This window comes from Ciconia boyciana, chromosome 18 (assembly GCF_034638445.1).
Source record: "Ciconia boyciana chromosome 18, ASM3463844v1, whole genome shotgun sequence".
Lineage (NCBI taxonomy): Eukaryota > Metazoa > Chordata > Aves > Ciconiiformes > Ciconiidae > Ciconia > Ciconia boyciana.
In genome coordinates this window covers 5,836,617-5,852,110 of record NC_132951.1, presented here as the reverse complement: position 1 = coordinate 5,852,110, position 15,494 = coordinate 5,836,617, and the positions used below count along the sequence as shown (strand labels likewise).

Below are 15,494 nucleotides of genomic sequence, written 5' to 3'. Positions count from 1 at the left end.
CCCAGGGCCTGGCATGAGCCTTCCTCCTCCCCACCCCGCGATGCCCGCTCCCCTGGGGCCAGTACCTGTGCTGCTGATCACACCCGCAGCTCCGGGACGCGGGTACCGCCTGTCACCCGCTCTCAGCATGGGATCTGCGATGCTGGATGACACGGCAGAAACGTGCGCGGTATTGAGGCCACGCTCGGCGCTGGGGGCAGGGGGATGGGAATTCATTAGCGGCGCCGTGTCTCTTTTAATCAGGAGGCAGGTGATGCTTCTCCTTGGGTCCAGGGATGAGGTGAGTGATGGAAGTCGCTGCAGGGACGCACCCTGAGCGGGGAAAGAGGATGTGGCTAGTGATGTTTGAAAGGTATCCATACCAGGGAGAGGAAGGTGGTCTTTAGGGTGCCCTAGCAGGGGTGAGATGTTGCAGAACAGGCAAACTGAGAAGATACCCGGGGAAAGCCCCTTAGGGAAAAGCCCCCCGAGCAACGCCCAGCCGTGGAGCTTGCAAAGCCAGGTGGCACAGTCCACCGCAGGAGCAATACCAGCTGCCGTGGGGAGGGGGGCATGCCGTGACCTCCTCCAGCTCTGACTCTCCGACACTGAAATGTGAATTGTAGGGCAAAAAACTACATTTCCCAGTTTCCCTTGCAGCCCAGGGGAATAAGCAATTGGAAGATTTAAATAGACCAGGCCAGAAGCAACCAACCTTTGGCACAACGCTTTTCCCTCCTCTTCTTCCAATCTATTGGCTGTTTCACCTTTTTCCCTGGCACTGGAGTGGCTGCCAAGCCTGGCATTAATTTTCCTTCCAAGCTTGCTAGGCCCATGAAGTAAACAGCCATGTGCATTCCTTACTCTATATTTAACAGCTGCAGTAAGTGCTGGGGGCAACTGCAACAGAGGGGAACCTTTGTAGCTTCCCAAATTCACGGCTCGTGAGGGTGGGAGTGGGGGAAGCTTTCTGCAGGGAGAAGAGGGATTTCTCTCCTTCCCGGTGTTTGCAAAGCAGGTTGCGTTAGAGAGAGACTGCAATGCCAGCATCCCAGCCGCGGTCCAGGGCAAGAGACAGGAACAATGTCCTCAACAGGGCTGAGTTCCTCTCCCTGAATCAGCCCTTGAAAGTGAACCAGGAGAGCAGGAGCTCTGGCAGAAAGCAGAGCGGCCAGGCCGGGGCAGCTGGTGCCCAGAACAGCAACCCCAAGGAGCGGAGGCAGTCGCAGCAGCTGCCCGAAGAGGACTGCATGCAGCTCAACCCCTCCTTCAAGGGAATCGCCTTCAACTCCCTGCTGGCCATTGATATCTGCATGTCCAAGAGGCTGGGAGTGTGTGCCAACAGAGCTTCCTCCTGGGGTGGTGCCCGCTCCATGATTAACCTCCTGGGGATAACGGGGCACGGGATCCCCTGGATCGCGGGTACACTCATCTGCCTGGTGAAGAGCAGCACGCTGGCAGGCCAAGAGGTCCTCATGAACCTGCTGCTAGGTGAGTGGCAAACCTCCCTCCCCACCGGGAAAGCCCAGCCCTGGTCACAAGGGACAGCGGCACTGGGACTCCTCCTCTGACTGCTCCCAGCCACCGATGTGGTCAGGAAGCAGGGAGTGACCTTTAGGGTGAATGCTGCACTTATTGGCCGTCTCGGTCCTGGGTACCATGGGTGATGGATGTGGCAAAAAGTTGTCTAAAAGGGATGGAGTAATCCTGGTGGCTGGTGACACCCACGGAGTAGGGGCAGGTCCCCAGTCCTGCATGGGGCAGGGTTGTCCCATCAGACCAAGGAAGTGTCTGTGATGTGCAGGTGGATACCAGCAGCGATGTCTTTTATTTAATTTATGGTCATCTGCCTTGGTGGTTTGATAGGTGGGGAAAACAAAGATTTTAATCTTTGATATCTGGATCAATTCCTGAGGATATCCTTGAGAAAAAAAATATTTCCATCCCCTCATCACCTTCTTGAACAGACCCTGGCTCCACGTCTCAGCCGCCGCATGATGGAGTCCTGTCTCCTGCCCTGCTGCGGTTTGATCTCGCATCCTCCTTCCCATGAGGACCTTCCTTGCTGCTGTCCCCATTTCCATGAGCTAATTTGACCCAGAGGCTGTGCAGATGGGCTGGGATCTCTCTGGCTCTCCTGCTAGTCCTTTCTTGTGCGGTGGTCAGTGTCCTTGTTTCTGGAGGTTGGGACGTGTTAAAGGAGTTGCCTTCTCAGTTGAGCAGGGCCCATCCCACCCGTGTGGACCGATGTCCCACCAGTGACCAGTCTGAGCTCTAGGCTTGACTTGCCTTAGATCCTGGCCCCAGCCCACCCTGGCCGCGTCTACCTGAGGACCTTGCTCTTCTCTCTCTTCTGCCTTTGGCATGGGGCCCAGTTATCATATTTTTCCTTGTGACTAGTTACTATCTCATCTGTCTGTGATCAGCCCCAGTGTTTCACCCACCCCAAAAAACCAGCGATTGGAACTCCCGCTTTCGATTGGTAAGAGAAATCGACAACATTGGATTTAGGCCTTTGCTTCTCAGGGAGTCTTTTGAGGGGACGTAGGGACATTTTATTGCAGAGGCACCTCAGGAGAGGGACGTCCTGTCTGCAGTGGCTGACTGTGATGCAGTGCGGGCTCTGCATCGTGGTCCCAGGTTTTTTTTTCACAAGTTCATCCTTTGGAGAGGGTGAAGATTGCACTGAACTGGCTTGAAAAGCACAGTGGTAGCTGCCTTTTCTCCCCTCTGCCTTTGAAAGAGACTGTCCTCGTGCTGTGACATCTAATGAAGGGAGGCCATCGCGGGGAAGAAGCCAGAATAGCATCTGCGTGATGCAGAGCCCGCCGACGTCAGCAGTTCTTCCAGGGGCTCCTCGGTGCGCTGGGTCAACCTCTCACTGAGAAAAGAAGCTCCATTTAAAAGGGCACGAGAACGAAATAGTAGGTGGCTAACACCAACCAGCACGGTTTCCAGATGTCTCTTGACCCGAGAGCCTTTGACAGTTTTGAAGCCTGAAAACTGACCTCTTTGACTCCAAAATATTTGAGATCCTTATAAAGAGCTAATGCCACCTTTGGCTTAAAAACAAGAAAGGTTTTCTCGCTCTTCTGTTGCCGTGTGAGGAGGCCAAATGCAAAGCCACCTCTGGGTTGCATTGAAACTTTTGAGTATCAGGTGGTCGCTGGGAGGGCTCAGCCCTGCACCGCTGCCTGCATCTCCAGGTCTCCTGAGCTCAAATGTGGTGCCCGGGGATGACTCGGGGGGGTTCTGAAGTCTTGCTTCCTTGCCTAGACACACTACTCCCATCCCTCTTCTCCACCTGCCAAGAAAGAAAATAGTTAAATTGTGTGAAGGACTAGTTCACGACGTGACTTGACAGCTCCGTAGGTCTGGCAGCCGCCAAAGAGCTCCACTTTGCCCTCCGAGTAGACAACACTGACTGGTGGGACTGACCAAGGTGCCCTGAGCCTCTCTGGCCAGAGCTTCCTCAGCAGGACTTCTGTCACCCCACAGAGCAGATCTCTGCTGTGAGTGTGGCCTTGGTTTGATATTTAAGATTGCAGTCAGGAACTCCGAATATCCGAGTAGCTGCTGCCATAATACCTGCATTGCTGGTGGAGGAAGGAGTCTGGCCGGGCAGTGTGGGGCTGGTGGACCTAGACAGATCCCGTGAGAAGTGGGGTCTCATGAGTAAACAGGAAGGGTATGGCATGACTGCTGCATCTGGCATCCTTGGTCCCTCTCAGTGCTGCTTTCCTGTGGATCAAATCCATCAGGATGTGGTGTAAAGCCCTCCTGGGGAGGGACAGGTCAAAGGGAAGGGAACCTCCTGGTGCTTCGCTGGTCTCCTGGGAAGAGGGAAGCAGGGAAGTTGGGGTTGTCTATGGACCCCTTCCTTACCTCCCCTGGCTCTCCTCCCTTCCCCCTCCTCGCTGAGAGTTTGATACATCAAGCAGAATTTCTGATGCAGTCTCTGGGCAGGGAGCCAGCCCATCATAGAGCACTTGTTTAGGATTTGCAATCAGGCTTTCAAGGCGAGGAGACAGGAGACTGCTGAAATGGGACCAGGAACCTGGCAGAAGCACCACTGCAGATGGAGGGGGGGCACTTGCGCCTGAGGAGCTCTTGGCAGGAGCTTTGCCAACACATGTGGGAGCATTTCGGGTGAGGGGGTCTGACCCTGGGATGCTCCATCCATCCCAACTGCAGATGTTGATTAGCAACCCCAAGCAATGTTTTCCCTCCATGTTTGTCATCTGTGATGGAATTTATTGATTCTCCTCATCGTAATCTTTTCCAGCAAATACCAAACAGCCAGAGAAGCACGCTCACAGCCTGTTACTGAAAAGATGGAAGAAATCAGATATCTGTGCCCACTATAAAAATCCCTCTGCCAGAATGTGCTTTCAGGAAGACTATCTCAGCATTGCCAACCCTGGCTGTTGAAGAGTCAGGAAGAAAGACTGCACCCCCCAGCCAAATCGAGAAAATCACAACTCAGGAAACCCCCCAAGTTTAGAGTTCATTTTATTTGTCTGTCAGTGTTGGAACTTTTAGGACCGTTCAAGCTTTTCTCTGCAACCACAAGGATTCCATAAAAACTGAGGTGCTTAGAAAATCATTTGAACCTTGCAGTCGGGCTTTCAGGGGGAAAACAGATATAAAACTTTCACTAAAATTCCAGGATCTGCTTCAGAACCAGACAGAAACTCCATTAAACCCTGGGGGAAGCTGAACCTCGGTTTCTGGTTCTGATCCATCTGGTGAGGATGTGGATCCAAATTTAGTGATTCATTGACTGCAAAGCCAGCAAAGAACATTTGGATCATTGATCTAACCCACGGCAAAATACAGGCTGTAGCACATCCCTTAATTTATTTCTGTTCAATTCGTTAAGGGAAAAAACCCAAACACTCAATCTGATGTACAATTACAAGTGAGGGTGAACTTGTCAAAACCATTTCTATATTACTGCAGTGGTAGGTAGTCTCACAAGCGCCTTGCTTTTAGTTTGACTCGTCTCTTCCCTTCATTGCGTCTGCATAACCTTGTCTCTTCAGCTGAATAGCTCTTTTAAGCCAACATCTCTTCTGCCTTTCAATATTTTGGATAGGGCTCAAGTCATTTCTTCACCTCCTATTTATTAAGCTAAACAGATTGATCTCGTTAGACTGATGGTCCTTCCAGGTCCAGGCACCTTCTTACTGCGATGGGGATGGAATATGGTCATCTGCCCAAAGTGGTCGCTCCGTTGAAGCCCACCTATTGTGTTTAGAGCCAAATCGCCACCTTGTGTAGTTATCTGCAGTCCAGCCATGTGCCTTTGCTGTCGGAAGGTATCTGCTTGGTTAACCCTTGCACGTAAAATAACATATTTGTGCTCGGTTTGAAATACCAGCCGTTAACTGGTTCTGCTTTGGTCATGGCTTTCTGAAATAGGTATTCGTACTAGGAGGAGAGAAAGCCCTGGTCTTCTCTTTGCCTGCAGTCTCAGTGACACAGGTCCCAGTCCTCATCCATCACCAGCTGGCTCTGCATCCCGCTTCCGAGGGGCGGGTTGGCTCTTTGGTGCTGTCACTAAGCATTTATTGCCATCAAATAAAGCAGTGCCGCAGGGTGTGGACGTATCATCGCGAGCAGCGTGGCAGGCTGAGGATGGGTGGCTTGCCACAGGAGGAGGAAAGGAGGGGAGCCCAGCGTCGCTTCTCCACTCCTGAAGGTCAGCAAGAAGGCAGTTCTTGCTCTCTCCAGCCTTCTCCCTGAATACTGACCTAGCTTTAGTCTGACCAGGATCCAAGCCGTGATATTCTGAGGCATAGTCCCCTGCAGAGCTGTGACTTTATCCTGAACCACATATATATTTATTTTAAAATATATATATATTTATAAATACATATATAGGACTTCCACCCTGGCAGCTTCCAAGCAAGACCAGATTGGCAGGAAAGTGGTGGGTTAGGAAGGAAAGGGAGCGAGAAATGCCTTCACCAGGCCCCTCGAGACCCCGCTGACCCTGCTGTAACAATACGGAGGTGCTTCAGGTACTGTCATGCTTTTCTTTGGAGCCTGTGTGGTGAAAATCCAGCTAGTACAGCCCATTGCTGGTAAAGGTCACCGAGTAGATTAAATGCCCAGGCTGTACAGACAAGCTCATCCTGTCGAGCCTCAGGGCTCAGCAGCCCAGACCCAGCAGAGAGGCCGGGGAGTTGCCTGGCAGATGGATCAGTCCGTCTGCAGCAGAGCTTGCTAAGCCAAGAGCCCCAGAGATGGTTTGGGGCCAGATGTGTCCATTTTTTCCCCTTTCATTTTCCCACTGTGAGGCTGGGGATTTCCTGAGCTAGACAGGGCAGATGAGGTTGCGGCAGGGAAGGGGAGAGCAGCTCGGGAACTGGCGCCCTGCGTGAGCCATCCCCTCCTTGTAAAACCTGGCACATGGAGGAGGTTCAGCCCCTCTCCTGCTCCCGTCCCAGCCCTGCCAGTGCTCACTGAGATCTCAGCAAGTTTGCAGCACATCTGCCCAGCGAGGTGGAAACGTTTAAATGTCAAGTACCCCAACATGACTGACCCATGGTGGGTGCCAGGCAGAGGGAACAACACAGATGCCCGCTCCCTGCATCCAGCATCTAGACATAGGTCAGGCTTGGCATTAAATATTCCTCTTCATCACATCAGGCTGCTAATCTGCCTCTTTTTGTCGTGCCCAGATACAGCAGTTAAAGTCCTTGGTCCTTCGGTGGGTGCCATCTTCACCCTTCATCCCTTCAGAGCTGATGAGCCGAGGCATCTCTGAACAGCAAGCAATGCCCAGCTCTCCTGGCTTCCCTGCCCCCCTTCCCTTCCTCGCCTGCTGCCTCTATAGCAGATGTATACTGTTCACTGCAGGGCAGGCTTGCAAGTCTGCAGTGTCCCTTCAGATAAAGGACAGTCAGTGACAGGCTGGGACCCATTTGACTGTGGCTGGAGGGGGCGTGGGGGTATTTCCAGGGACCTGCGCAGGGTCTCTGTCAGACCCATGGTCCGATCAGCCCCTTGTAGTGGGCAGCATCGAGGAGCTCAGGTCCTGGCCAGCTGCTTGGTGCTGAGGATGCTGCAAGCCCTGCAGCCATCAGCGTGCAGCCCTTGGGGAAACTGCAGTAAGCTGAAATCCAACCCTCGCGCAGAGCGAGCAGGCAAAATGTTCCAGAGCCTGAATGCAGAGTGAAAGAGGAAAGAAGCGTGAGGGTTGTTGAATGGGAAGAGGGGGAATAAACATGGGAAATGAGTCATCCTTATGTCTGTCACTCGGAGAACAGTTTCCCAGTGCCCCTGCCTGGGGCTCAAAGGGGACGGTAGCTGTTTCGCTCAGGCAGAGCCAGCCCTGCCGGAGGAGCTTAGACAGGCTCTGGCCCGGAGGGAGATCCCGAGAAATGGGTGAGTGTGTTTGCCTCTGACGCGCCCTGACAGGAGCAGTGGTTGGGAGGAGGAAGGTGGAGGAGCGTTGGGCAGCGAGGTGAGTCGCTGGGAAGAGCGGCGGGCAGGGAGAGCCCATCGGGTACCCCGCTCCGGGCTAGGCTCAGTGGAGGATAGGGGCGGGAGAGAGGAATCAGATGAACTGTCTCTTTTTCCTCCTCTTGGAAGAAATCTCCATGTTTTCACCTGGAACGCAGTTCTGGTCTCGCCCTCCATTTCTGTCTATACAGGGATGCTGGCAGACGTACCTGATCCGGGTCTAACGCGCTGTGAGGTGTGATGGTTGGATGCCCTCGGAGCACCACAGAATCAGCCCCAAGGTTTTTTTGCTGATTTGCCTTACTGAAGGCAGTGGGGTGTAAACACAAGCCTAAGCAGCGCTGAGTCCAAGCGAGGAGCCCAGCCTTTGTGGGCTGCGAGATGCTGTTGGTCATCAGCCCAAGGCAGTTTTCTTCCTCCAGCTCATCCCGTACGGTGCCGTTGTGCTTGTGCGTGTTGCAGCGCACGGTTCTGGGGTGCACTGATGTTACCGGCACCGCTGCCATGGCATACAGGGGCATTGCACGCTGTCGGAGGCCTTCTGGGAGGCAGCTGAGCCTGGGAGGCTGCTCAGCTCATTTTCCCCATCAGCACGAGCCCTTCTCTCTGCGCTCACCCTCTCGCCTGCGTCTCGTCCCCAGGCCGTGCAGACCCCCAGCGAGGCAGCCCCGCTCAGTAACTGATGCTGAGATACAAACTGTCCAGCTCCCAGGGCACAGTATTTCCAAGGGGAGAACTCCAGGCAGCCTGTGTTTGCACTCGGGGCTGTTTCTAATAATCTAGGATATAGCAGGTCTATTTTTAGTTGTTGGGGTTTTTTTTAATTAATTGCACAATGCTGCTTTCCACCATTTTTTTCACCTCCCCGTGGCCACTTACCCCACTCTGCTGCTTGTTCAGCCAAAAAATAACCTCCCCCCAAAACGCTGCAGTGTCTGATTCATTGGTTCTTCAATGTGTCATGCCATCTGTGCCTTTTGTCAGGTCTTACACCTAATAGTACCACATTTGGGGAAGAAAATGGAGCAGAGGAGTTCACTTCCAGAGGAGTGGAGCTCTTCCAGCTGCCACCGACTCCACCGGAGAGAGGGTGAAGATGCTTTTGAAACCTGCATCTTTCCTTAATGTCAACTAGTCAAGGCTGCAAACGGCTCATTTTCCAGGTCAGGGAGCCTAATGCCTGCAGGAGATTTGGGAAGTTCAGAACCAGTAGGATGGGGCATGTAACTAAGAAAAAAAAAAAAAGGGGGAAAAAGAAAACTAATTCTAATTGTGAAGCAAAAGGAGCTGTTTGCTGGGTTCACTCCTGAGTGAGGTTGGCTAATTTGGGAAATACAGGACCTTCAAAGCCAGCCTTGGCCCTACGCGTGGCCTCGGGAGCTGTGTCAGGGAGCACATGCCATCTCAGGGGGGTTGGCGTGGGCCTCCAGCACAGTGGGACCCGGGTCAGAGCAGGCTGCAGGCTCTGAAGCCCAGGCGATGAGTTACTGCCAGCTTGGCTCTGCTTTGAAATGGTTCTGGGGCTGGGCAGAGGGGGTTGTCCAATGCACATCTGCTCCCACCCTTGGGTGCCGCCTGAGCTCACGGGATGGGCTCACTCTTCGTTCCTGGGCATTTACCTCCCCCTTTTCCTCTCCCCGTGTGCTCAGCCGCAGCGCTGGGAGGCTGAGTCCAGCTTGTGACTCTGTTTCTGATCCCGATCTCACAGGCTGGACTCTGGAGAGCTGCCTTGTCTCGTCCAAGCAGCCCCATGTGCATGAAGTCATGTGAATCACGGCTGCAGGAGCAGACGAGGCCAAGGGCTTTTTTGGCTTGCTCCTTCCCCCCCCGCCCCGCCCCTAGCACTGCACCCAGGTTGTTTTTCAGCTGTGGTTTTGATAACATGTTTATATAAACATCTCAGCTGGAATCTGCCTCCATCCGTGGAGATGCTGCCTGGCTCTGACCTGGGGCAGGCGATGTCCCCGAGGGTGCTCTCCCCATCCTCAGCCTCTTTCAGCCCCCCCTCCGTAAGGGATGGCTGCAGAGATGGCACCTCGGGTGCTGGGACAGAAAGGACCTTACAGTGACAGGGGACGTCCAACTGTGTCGACTTCCCTTAAACACCAGCTTTGGGGTTTGGCTCGGTTCTGCTGCGGCGATGCTTCGGGTTCGTCCTTGTGCCCTGCCTGCGCAGGGCTCGCCTCTCCGCTCGCCTCTCCACTCTTAATGGGCTCCTAACATTTGGTGGTAGGGGAAAGGCAGATAATTGTTTTCCTTTTCTTATTAATAGATATAAAACGTCTGCCCAGGGGGCTCACTTTCAGCTCATTTACTGTGCATCTGATGCCAGATGTTGGCTATTTACAATACCAAGGTGATCTCTGATGCTAAAATTGTCGCAGGCAGACAAGGCTCGCTCTTTGGGTTTGCGCTTTAAGGAATTTTTAGATGTTAATAGAGCTTTTTGCGATCGGATGGTTTTGCAGTGGAAATCTAAAGGATTGTTTCCCTTAGCAGCCAGGTCAAAGGGGAAATTCTGGATCTTTTTCAGAAAAATGTGAAAGGAGCAATGGGCAAGAGCTAATCCTTCCTTTGCTCTTTTAAATCCAATGCTACCTGGATTTTAAATCCAAGGCTGCCTGTGTTTTAAATCCAATGCTACCTGGATCTGGGGGAAGGGCATGATGAAAAAATGCTTAAAATTACAATTTCTTGCTCCTCTCATCTCACCCCTTGGTCAGGTGGCACTCTGCCATCTCTGCTATGCCTCTGACAGCCCTGTCCGTCTCCAGAGAGCAGCGTTGTGGGAGTGCAGGCTGGTAAATCAGCTGCAGGCTCCCTCTGCGGTCTCTCTCAGGGCTATATTTCCTCCAGCCTTCAGTTGTGTCGGTCTGAAGGATTTGCACGTCTCTGCATTAGGGACAGGGAAAGGGCAGACCGAAGGTGGAGATGCCGATTTGCAGGTGGCTGGGGCTGCACTGGCAGGTGCAAGGCTAAGGGGCTTCGGATGCAACCGCTTCAGTAGCCAGCAGGCACCTTTCCCAGTGCAGAGCCACCCACCTGCAGCTGGACCCACCACGGATGCCTATGAGAAAGGTAACCCTTAGCTGCGTAACGCCGGCGCGGATGTGCCCAGCTGAGGAGGGAGGACTTGGTTTGCATTGAGCTGAAACAGCGGAGGGGAGAAAGCAAGCGAGCTGAAGTCCAAGCGGGTATGTAGGTCAAGGAATTGCAAGGGAATAGGGCCCGGGCCGGGGCTGCTGAGCGACGGCACCGTCTGTATCTGTTTCTGAAGGATGGGCCGTTGGCAGCACCGTCGGCAGCAGTGCTGCGTGCTGATTCACTCTGGCAGCGCCTGGCCACCGGCAGCAGCCGCAGCAGCAGCAGCAGCAGCAGCAGGAGAGGGCAGGGGCGCAGCGTGGCCCCCCCGGGGCTTTGCAGGGGCTCTGCTGAGACCCAGAGCTGGGCGAGGGCGGTGGGACCCCCCGTGCCTCGGGGGCCGGGGCAGGGCAGGCTGCTGGGGCTGTTTCATAAAGAAGTTGCTTCATGGAAGGAACAGAAAGTGCAGGGGGAAGTGACAGAAAAAGCACCAGACGGAGGGATCTTTGGTTTTTGTCTTTTAACGGCAAATTAACCCTCGGTTTTAATGCTGTCATGCCTTCAGATCTTGAAATGTGGGCAAATGAGGCTTTCTGCTTTCTGTGCATCATTTGACGAAAATCAAACCTAGCAGTACTGAAGGCCCATTTTATTCATCTTCTGAATGAAAGGATTATTAAAACAGCTCTTTGGCTTGTTCTCCATGCTCTGGACACCTCCGTGTGCACACGCCAGCATCCCTCAAGTTGCCCTGACATCACCTTTGACCGGAAAAAAATCTTGTAAATGCAAAATACTGATGGGCAATGGTGAACACCACGCGTCGCTAAAGCACACGACGTTTGTTCTACTGATCTACAGGTGGGTTTGGTGGGCAATGGTCTGTAGTGGGTGTACTGAACACCATGGGAGACACTGGGGATCCTTCGGGGTGCCCAGACTGGTTCCCGAGTCCTGGCTGGGCGCCTCAGCAATGCAATAAGCTGCTGACTTCAGCAGGAGCAGCTTGGGCCAGAGTCTTCTCTTGGCAGCGCTGGTGCATCATCTCTCTGAAATGAATGTGCGAGTCTGGGCTCCCGAGATTGTGCCCCAGAGCTTCGGCTCTCACCCAGCTCTTGTCCAGGGTGAGATGGGACTGATGGGCAATGCAGCCGATGAGCTCTAAAAATTGGCTCCTGAAGCACTTTGCTGAATCGGGGCCGTGGGGGGTCACCTTGGTGGGGTGAGGAGCTGGGCTGGGGCTTATTTAGGAAGCCCAGTGTGAGCAGAGCCCCGTAATGGCCGGCCAGCCCCAGCGCTTCGTTGCCCTCGGCGGCTGCGAGCCGTGCTGACGGCATTCGGCCTTGACAGGAAACCGCGGTGAGTGGCTGCTCCAGGGCTCTGCAGCCTGTGTTTGAAATTCACCTCTCCCTTTTCCCACCCTAGCCAGCCCTGTAAAATAATATCAGCAAATCTTAAAGTGCAGAGAACTGCTCTGCTCAAACAGCATTATGGTCCCCTGCCGTGGGCTGCAGCCCTCCCCCTGCTCTCTCCCCATCTGCCCGTCCCGTCGGGTGGGCTCTGTGCAGAGTCCCTGGCTGTCCTTGTCCTCCTAAGCCCATCGCTACCGCTACAGGGCCAGTGTTGTGACCAGCCTCCTTGCATCCCTCTGCCACCTGGAGCCTCACCACCTTGTTTCAGATGCCACCTATGAACCTTTCCTTCATGTCAGCCTCCTGCTTCTTCTTGTGTTTAAGCTGGAGTCCCACTGCTGCCTGTGCCGCTGTTCCTGCTAGCGAGGAGCTGGTGCCCAGACCTTTTCCTCTGCTCCGTCTCCCCTCCACAGCTCTGAGAGCTCAGGAGTGGCTCAGGCAGGACGTGGTGGGCAGAAGGTCCAGGGACGTCCTGCTGTCTGCCGTCCCCACGCAAGATGCCCTGCAGATGGGGAAGAAAAGTAGCCCTCCCATAAGGAGAGAGTTTGGCCAGGATAAATACCAGCTCCTTCCCAAAGCGATGCCGGGGGCTGGCCGCGCAGAGGTGGCACGCTGCGGGAGGTGGGCGAGCAGAGCCGCCGTGACAGATCCTCGCTTCCCAGCTCCTGCCAGGTGCCAAGCAGGCAGGAGGAGCCGCCTGCCTCCGATGTGCCGTCTCATTTCCCGTCCCCGCCGCTGCCACGCTCCCATCCATCCTCCTGAAACCTTGTCAGCTCTCAAGGAATGGTCTTTATCAGGGCCCGGGAACCAGTAACTAGCCTCTCGCATTCCTGCCGAGGGAGCAGGCTGTGCTTATGACGGTATATATTTCCTTGTCATTGCTGCGAGGAGCTGAAATCAGCACTCTGACTAATTAGGAGGGCTGGGGAAAAGTAGATGAGGGGATTAAAGAAAAATAAAATCAAGGCTAGGAAATAGAAATGACAGTACCTGTTGGCTGGGGTGAAGGGGGTGGGATGAAGAGGAGGATGATGAAGACAAGTGCTGACGGGTTTCACTCCCGAAGCAGTTAGGGAAGAAAGGTGATTTGGTGTTGATACCTGCAGCAGAAGCCCTTTTTATTAATTGTATAGCTTTCCCCTTGGCTTACTGTCTCTTAATGCTCTTTCCTTAGTGAAATCTGCCAGTGCAGTGCGGTCCTGCTGGCTGGGTCTGGGCAGGAGGGAGGTGGTGGGCTTGGGGGAGGACAAGGGACGACACCAGAAAGTGCTGCGGGGCACCTTTCTTCCCACCGACTGCTCACTGCAGCCTGGCCACCCCAGCAGAGAGCCACCCCGGGCAGGGGTACTCTCACTTGCTGCATGAGGTTTCTAAAGCGTGGGGGGGAGGACAGAAACAGAGACACCCAGCCTGGTGGTTTGAGGGCCAAAAGAGTTTTAATTTTAGCTTTGCCAGTTGCTCTCTTCCTCCCCAGGCGGGTCACTTGCCTCTGCAGTTTGGGTTTCTCCTCTGTGAGATGGTGATAGTGGTACTTGCCTTCGCCATGGGTGAACTGGGAGGGTTAATTAACATTTGGGTGGTGATCTGAGGATGAGGGGGGTTGCATGCAGCTGAGCCGTGGACACCTGGCTGGAACTGAATCCAAACCTTTATTTAAAGACAGCGACAATCCTTGAATGGTCTGCCTTGAAAATTGCCCTTGACTGCTTCTGTCTGTGACCTTTCCCTCCTCGTCTCTCCTTTTGTAGCCCTGCTCCTGGACATCATGATTGTGGCTGGTTTGCAGAAGCTGGCCAAGCGGAAGGGCCCATACGACATCAACCCTGGCTTGTTGGACTACCTGACCATGGACACCTACGCGTTTCCAGCCGGGCATGCCAGCCGAGCGGCCATGCTCTCCAAGTTCTTCCTCAACCACCTGGTCTTGGCCATCCCTCTCCGGATCCTGCTGGTCCTCTGGGCCCTCTGTGTGGGCTTTTCCCGCGTCATGATCGGACGGCACCACATCACAGATGTCCTGTCTGGCTTTGTTTTTGGCTACTTACAGTTCAGGCTGGTGGAGTTGATATGGATGTCTTCCAACACATGTCAGATGTTGATATCCATCTGGTGAACATGGGGGACTTGATGCCTTTCCACTGGAAACTAGCAGATACTTTCAGAGTCTCCCTCCCAGTATTTTTTACATGTTGTTTGTTGGAAGCCGTTGTAACTTCCATGAGTAGTGGCGTTTTTTAATGTTGCTTCCCCACCTGAAAAAAAAAAAAGTTTATTGCAATGGATTGGGTTTTAGCCATCAAGGGCCATACCTGCATTTTGGCCATATTCTCAAACTGTGTTTGGACAGCAACCTAATTGAGCTTTACGGGTGAGAGAAATGAGCTACATGTCTGCCTAGTTTGGGTGGTTCACATCAGCACCTTGATATGTCCTCAGGATGGGCAGCGCCTGAGAGCTTCCTGAGAACACGTTTGTTAACTTTTCTGAGGCTAAATGATTTTGGCCACAGTGCTTTTTCTTTTTGTAAGCCCAGCAGTTGTGTCTTGTACAGAGTCAGGACACTGCTGGCACTTCACAGATAATAAATAATCATAAAAATCCTGCTCTGTTTGGTTCCTATCATGAGGGAAGGGACAAAAGCCAGTTCAGTGTAGCTTTGAGATACGTGTTCAACTAGGAGCAAGTCCTGCAGTCTTGCTGACCGAGGGGATGCAAGCGATCACTTCAGTGGTTTGCTTTGGATGGGGTGGACCTAGATGGGTGCTCAGGCTGCTGAAGGTGGCCTGCTGAAGCCGGCCTTTCATCTGCTGTTCAAAAAATCTGCTCTGTGAGGGTGTGTGTGGGGGCGTTTGGTCTGCTAAAGGACAAATACAAGTTGCCCATTTTCATCTTAGTAGGGAGTAACTGAATAGGCAATGTGCTGGATCGTGGTGATTTTGCAAAGCAGGTCTAGGTACACAGCAAAGAGTCTTTTCCTATCTCTTCACGGCCGTGATTTTATAATTATGCCAAATGATGCTGTAGATGGGAATTTCCAAGGTAAGTCTCTTACAGCATTGCCTGCTTTCTGGTACGCCCAGCAGTGTTGGTGAGCTAGAGGGCAGGGAGGCAGGACTGCCCGTACCCCTGCCTCTGCTCGCTTGGCTGTAACCTTGTTACAGGGGGAAATAGTGAACGTTTCTGCCTCACCTCGTATGAAATGAGGAGAGTGCTCGTGACCTTCCTTGATTGCAAAGCTGAGCTAATTGATGTCTGTGAACCGGTCTGAGATTACTGAATGTAGAGTTTGATGCCCAGACACGGTGCCGTAGCTTCCCATTATTGACAAGCAGCCACCCTGAAACCTGGCTGATCTTTACCCAGTTGATGGCCATGCTCATGATCCTGAAACGGATCACCCCTCACAACTGTCTAAGAAAATCCCGTATTTTGCACAGAACCTTCCAGTTCTCTGTGGTTTCTCTGTCTTTAGAAGAGAGTTTGATGTTTGATGGGTGATGGACACTACCAGACTCAGCAGCTTCCCAGGCTGGATGCATCCTGCAGAAT

General features: G+C 53.3%; 1 protein-coding gene across 1 annotated transcript; it reads left to right on the top strand.

Moving 5' to 3' along the window:
• Nucleotides 1-1,016: 1,016 nt before the first annotated feature.
• Nucleotides 1,017-14,497, top strand: PLPP7 (phospholipid phosphatase 7 (inactive)). The gene is made up of 2 exons (XM_072883136.1): nt 1,017-1,470; nt 13,694-14,497. The coding sequence occupies exons 1-2, from the start codon at nt 1,020-1,022 to the stop codon at nt 14,056-14,058; spliced, it is 816 nt and encodes a 271-aa protein (XP_072739237.1). The 5' UTR covers nt 1,017-1,019; the 3' UTR covers nt 14,059-14,497.
• The last annotated feature ends 997 nt before the right edge of the window (nt 14,498-15,494 follow it).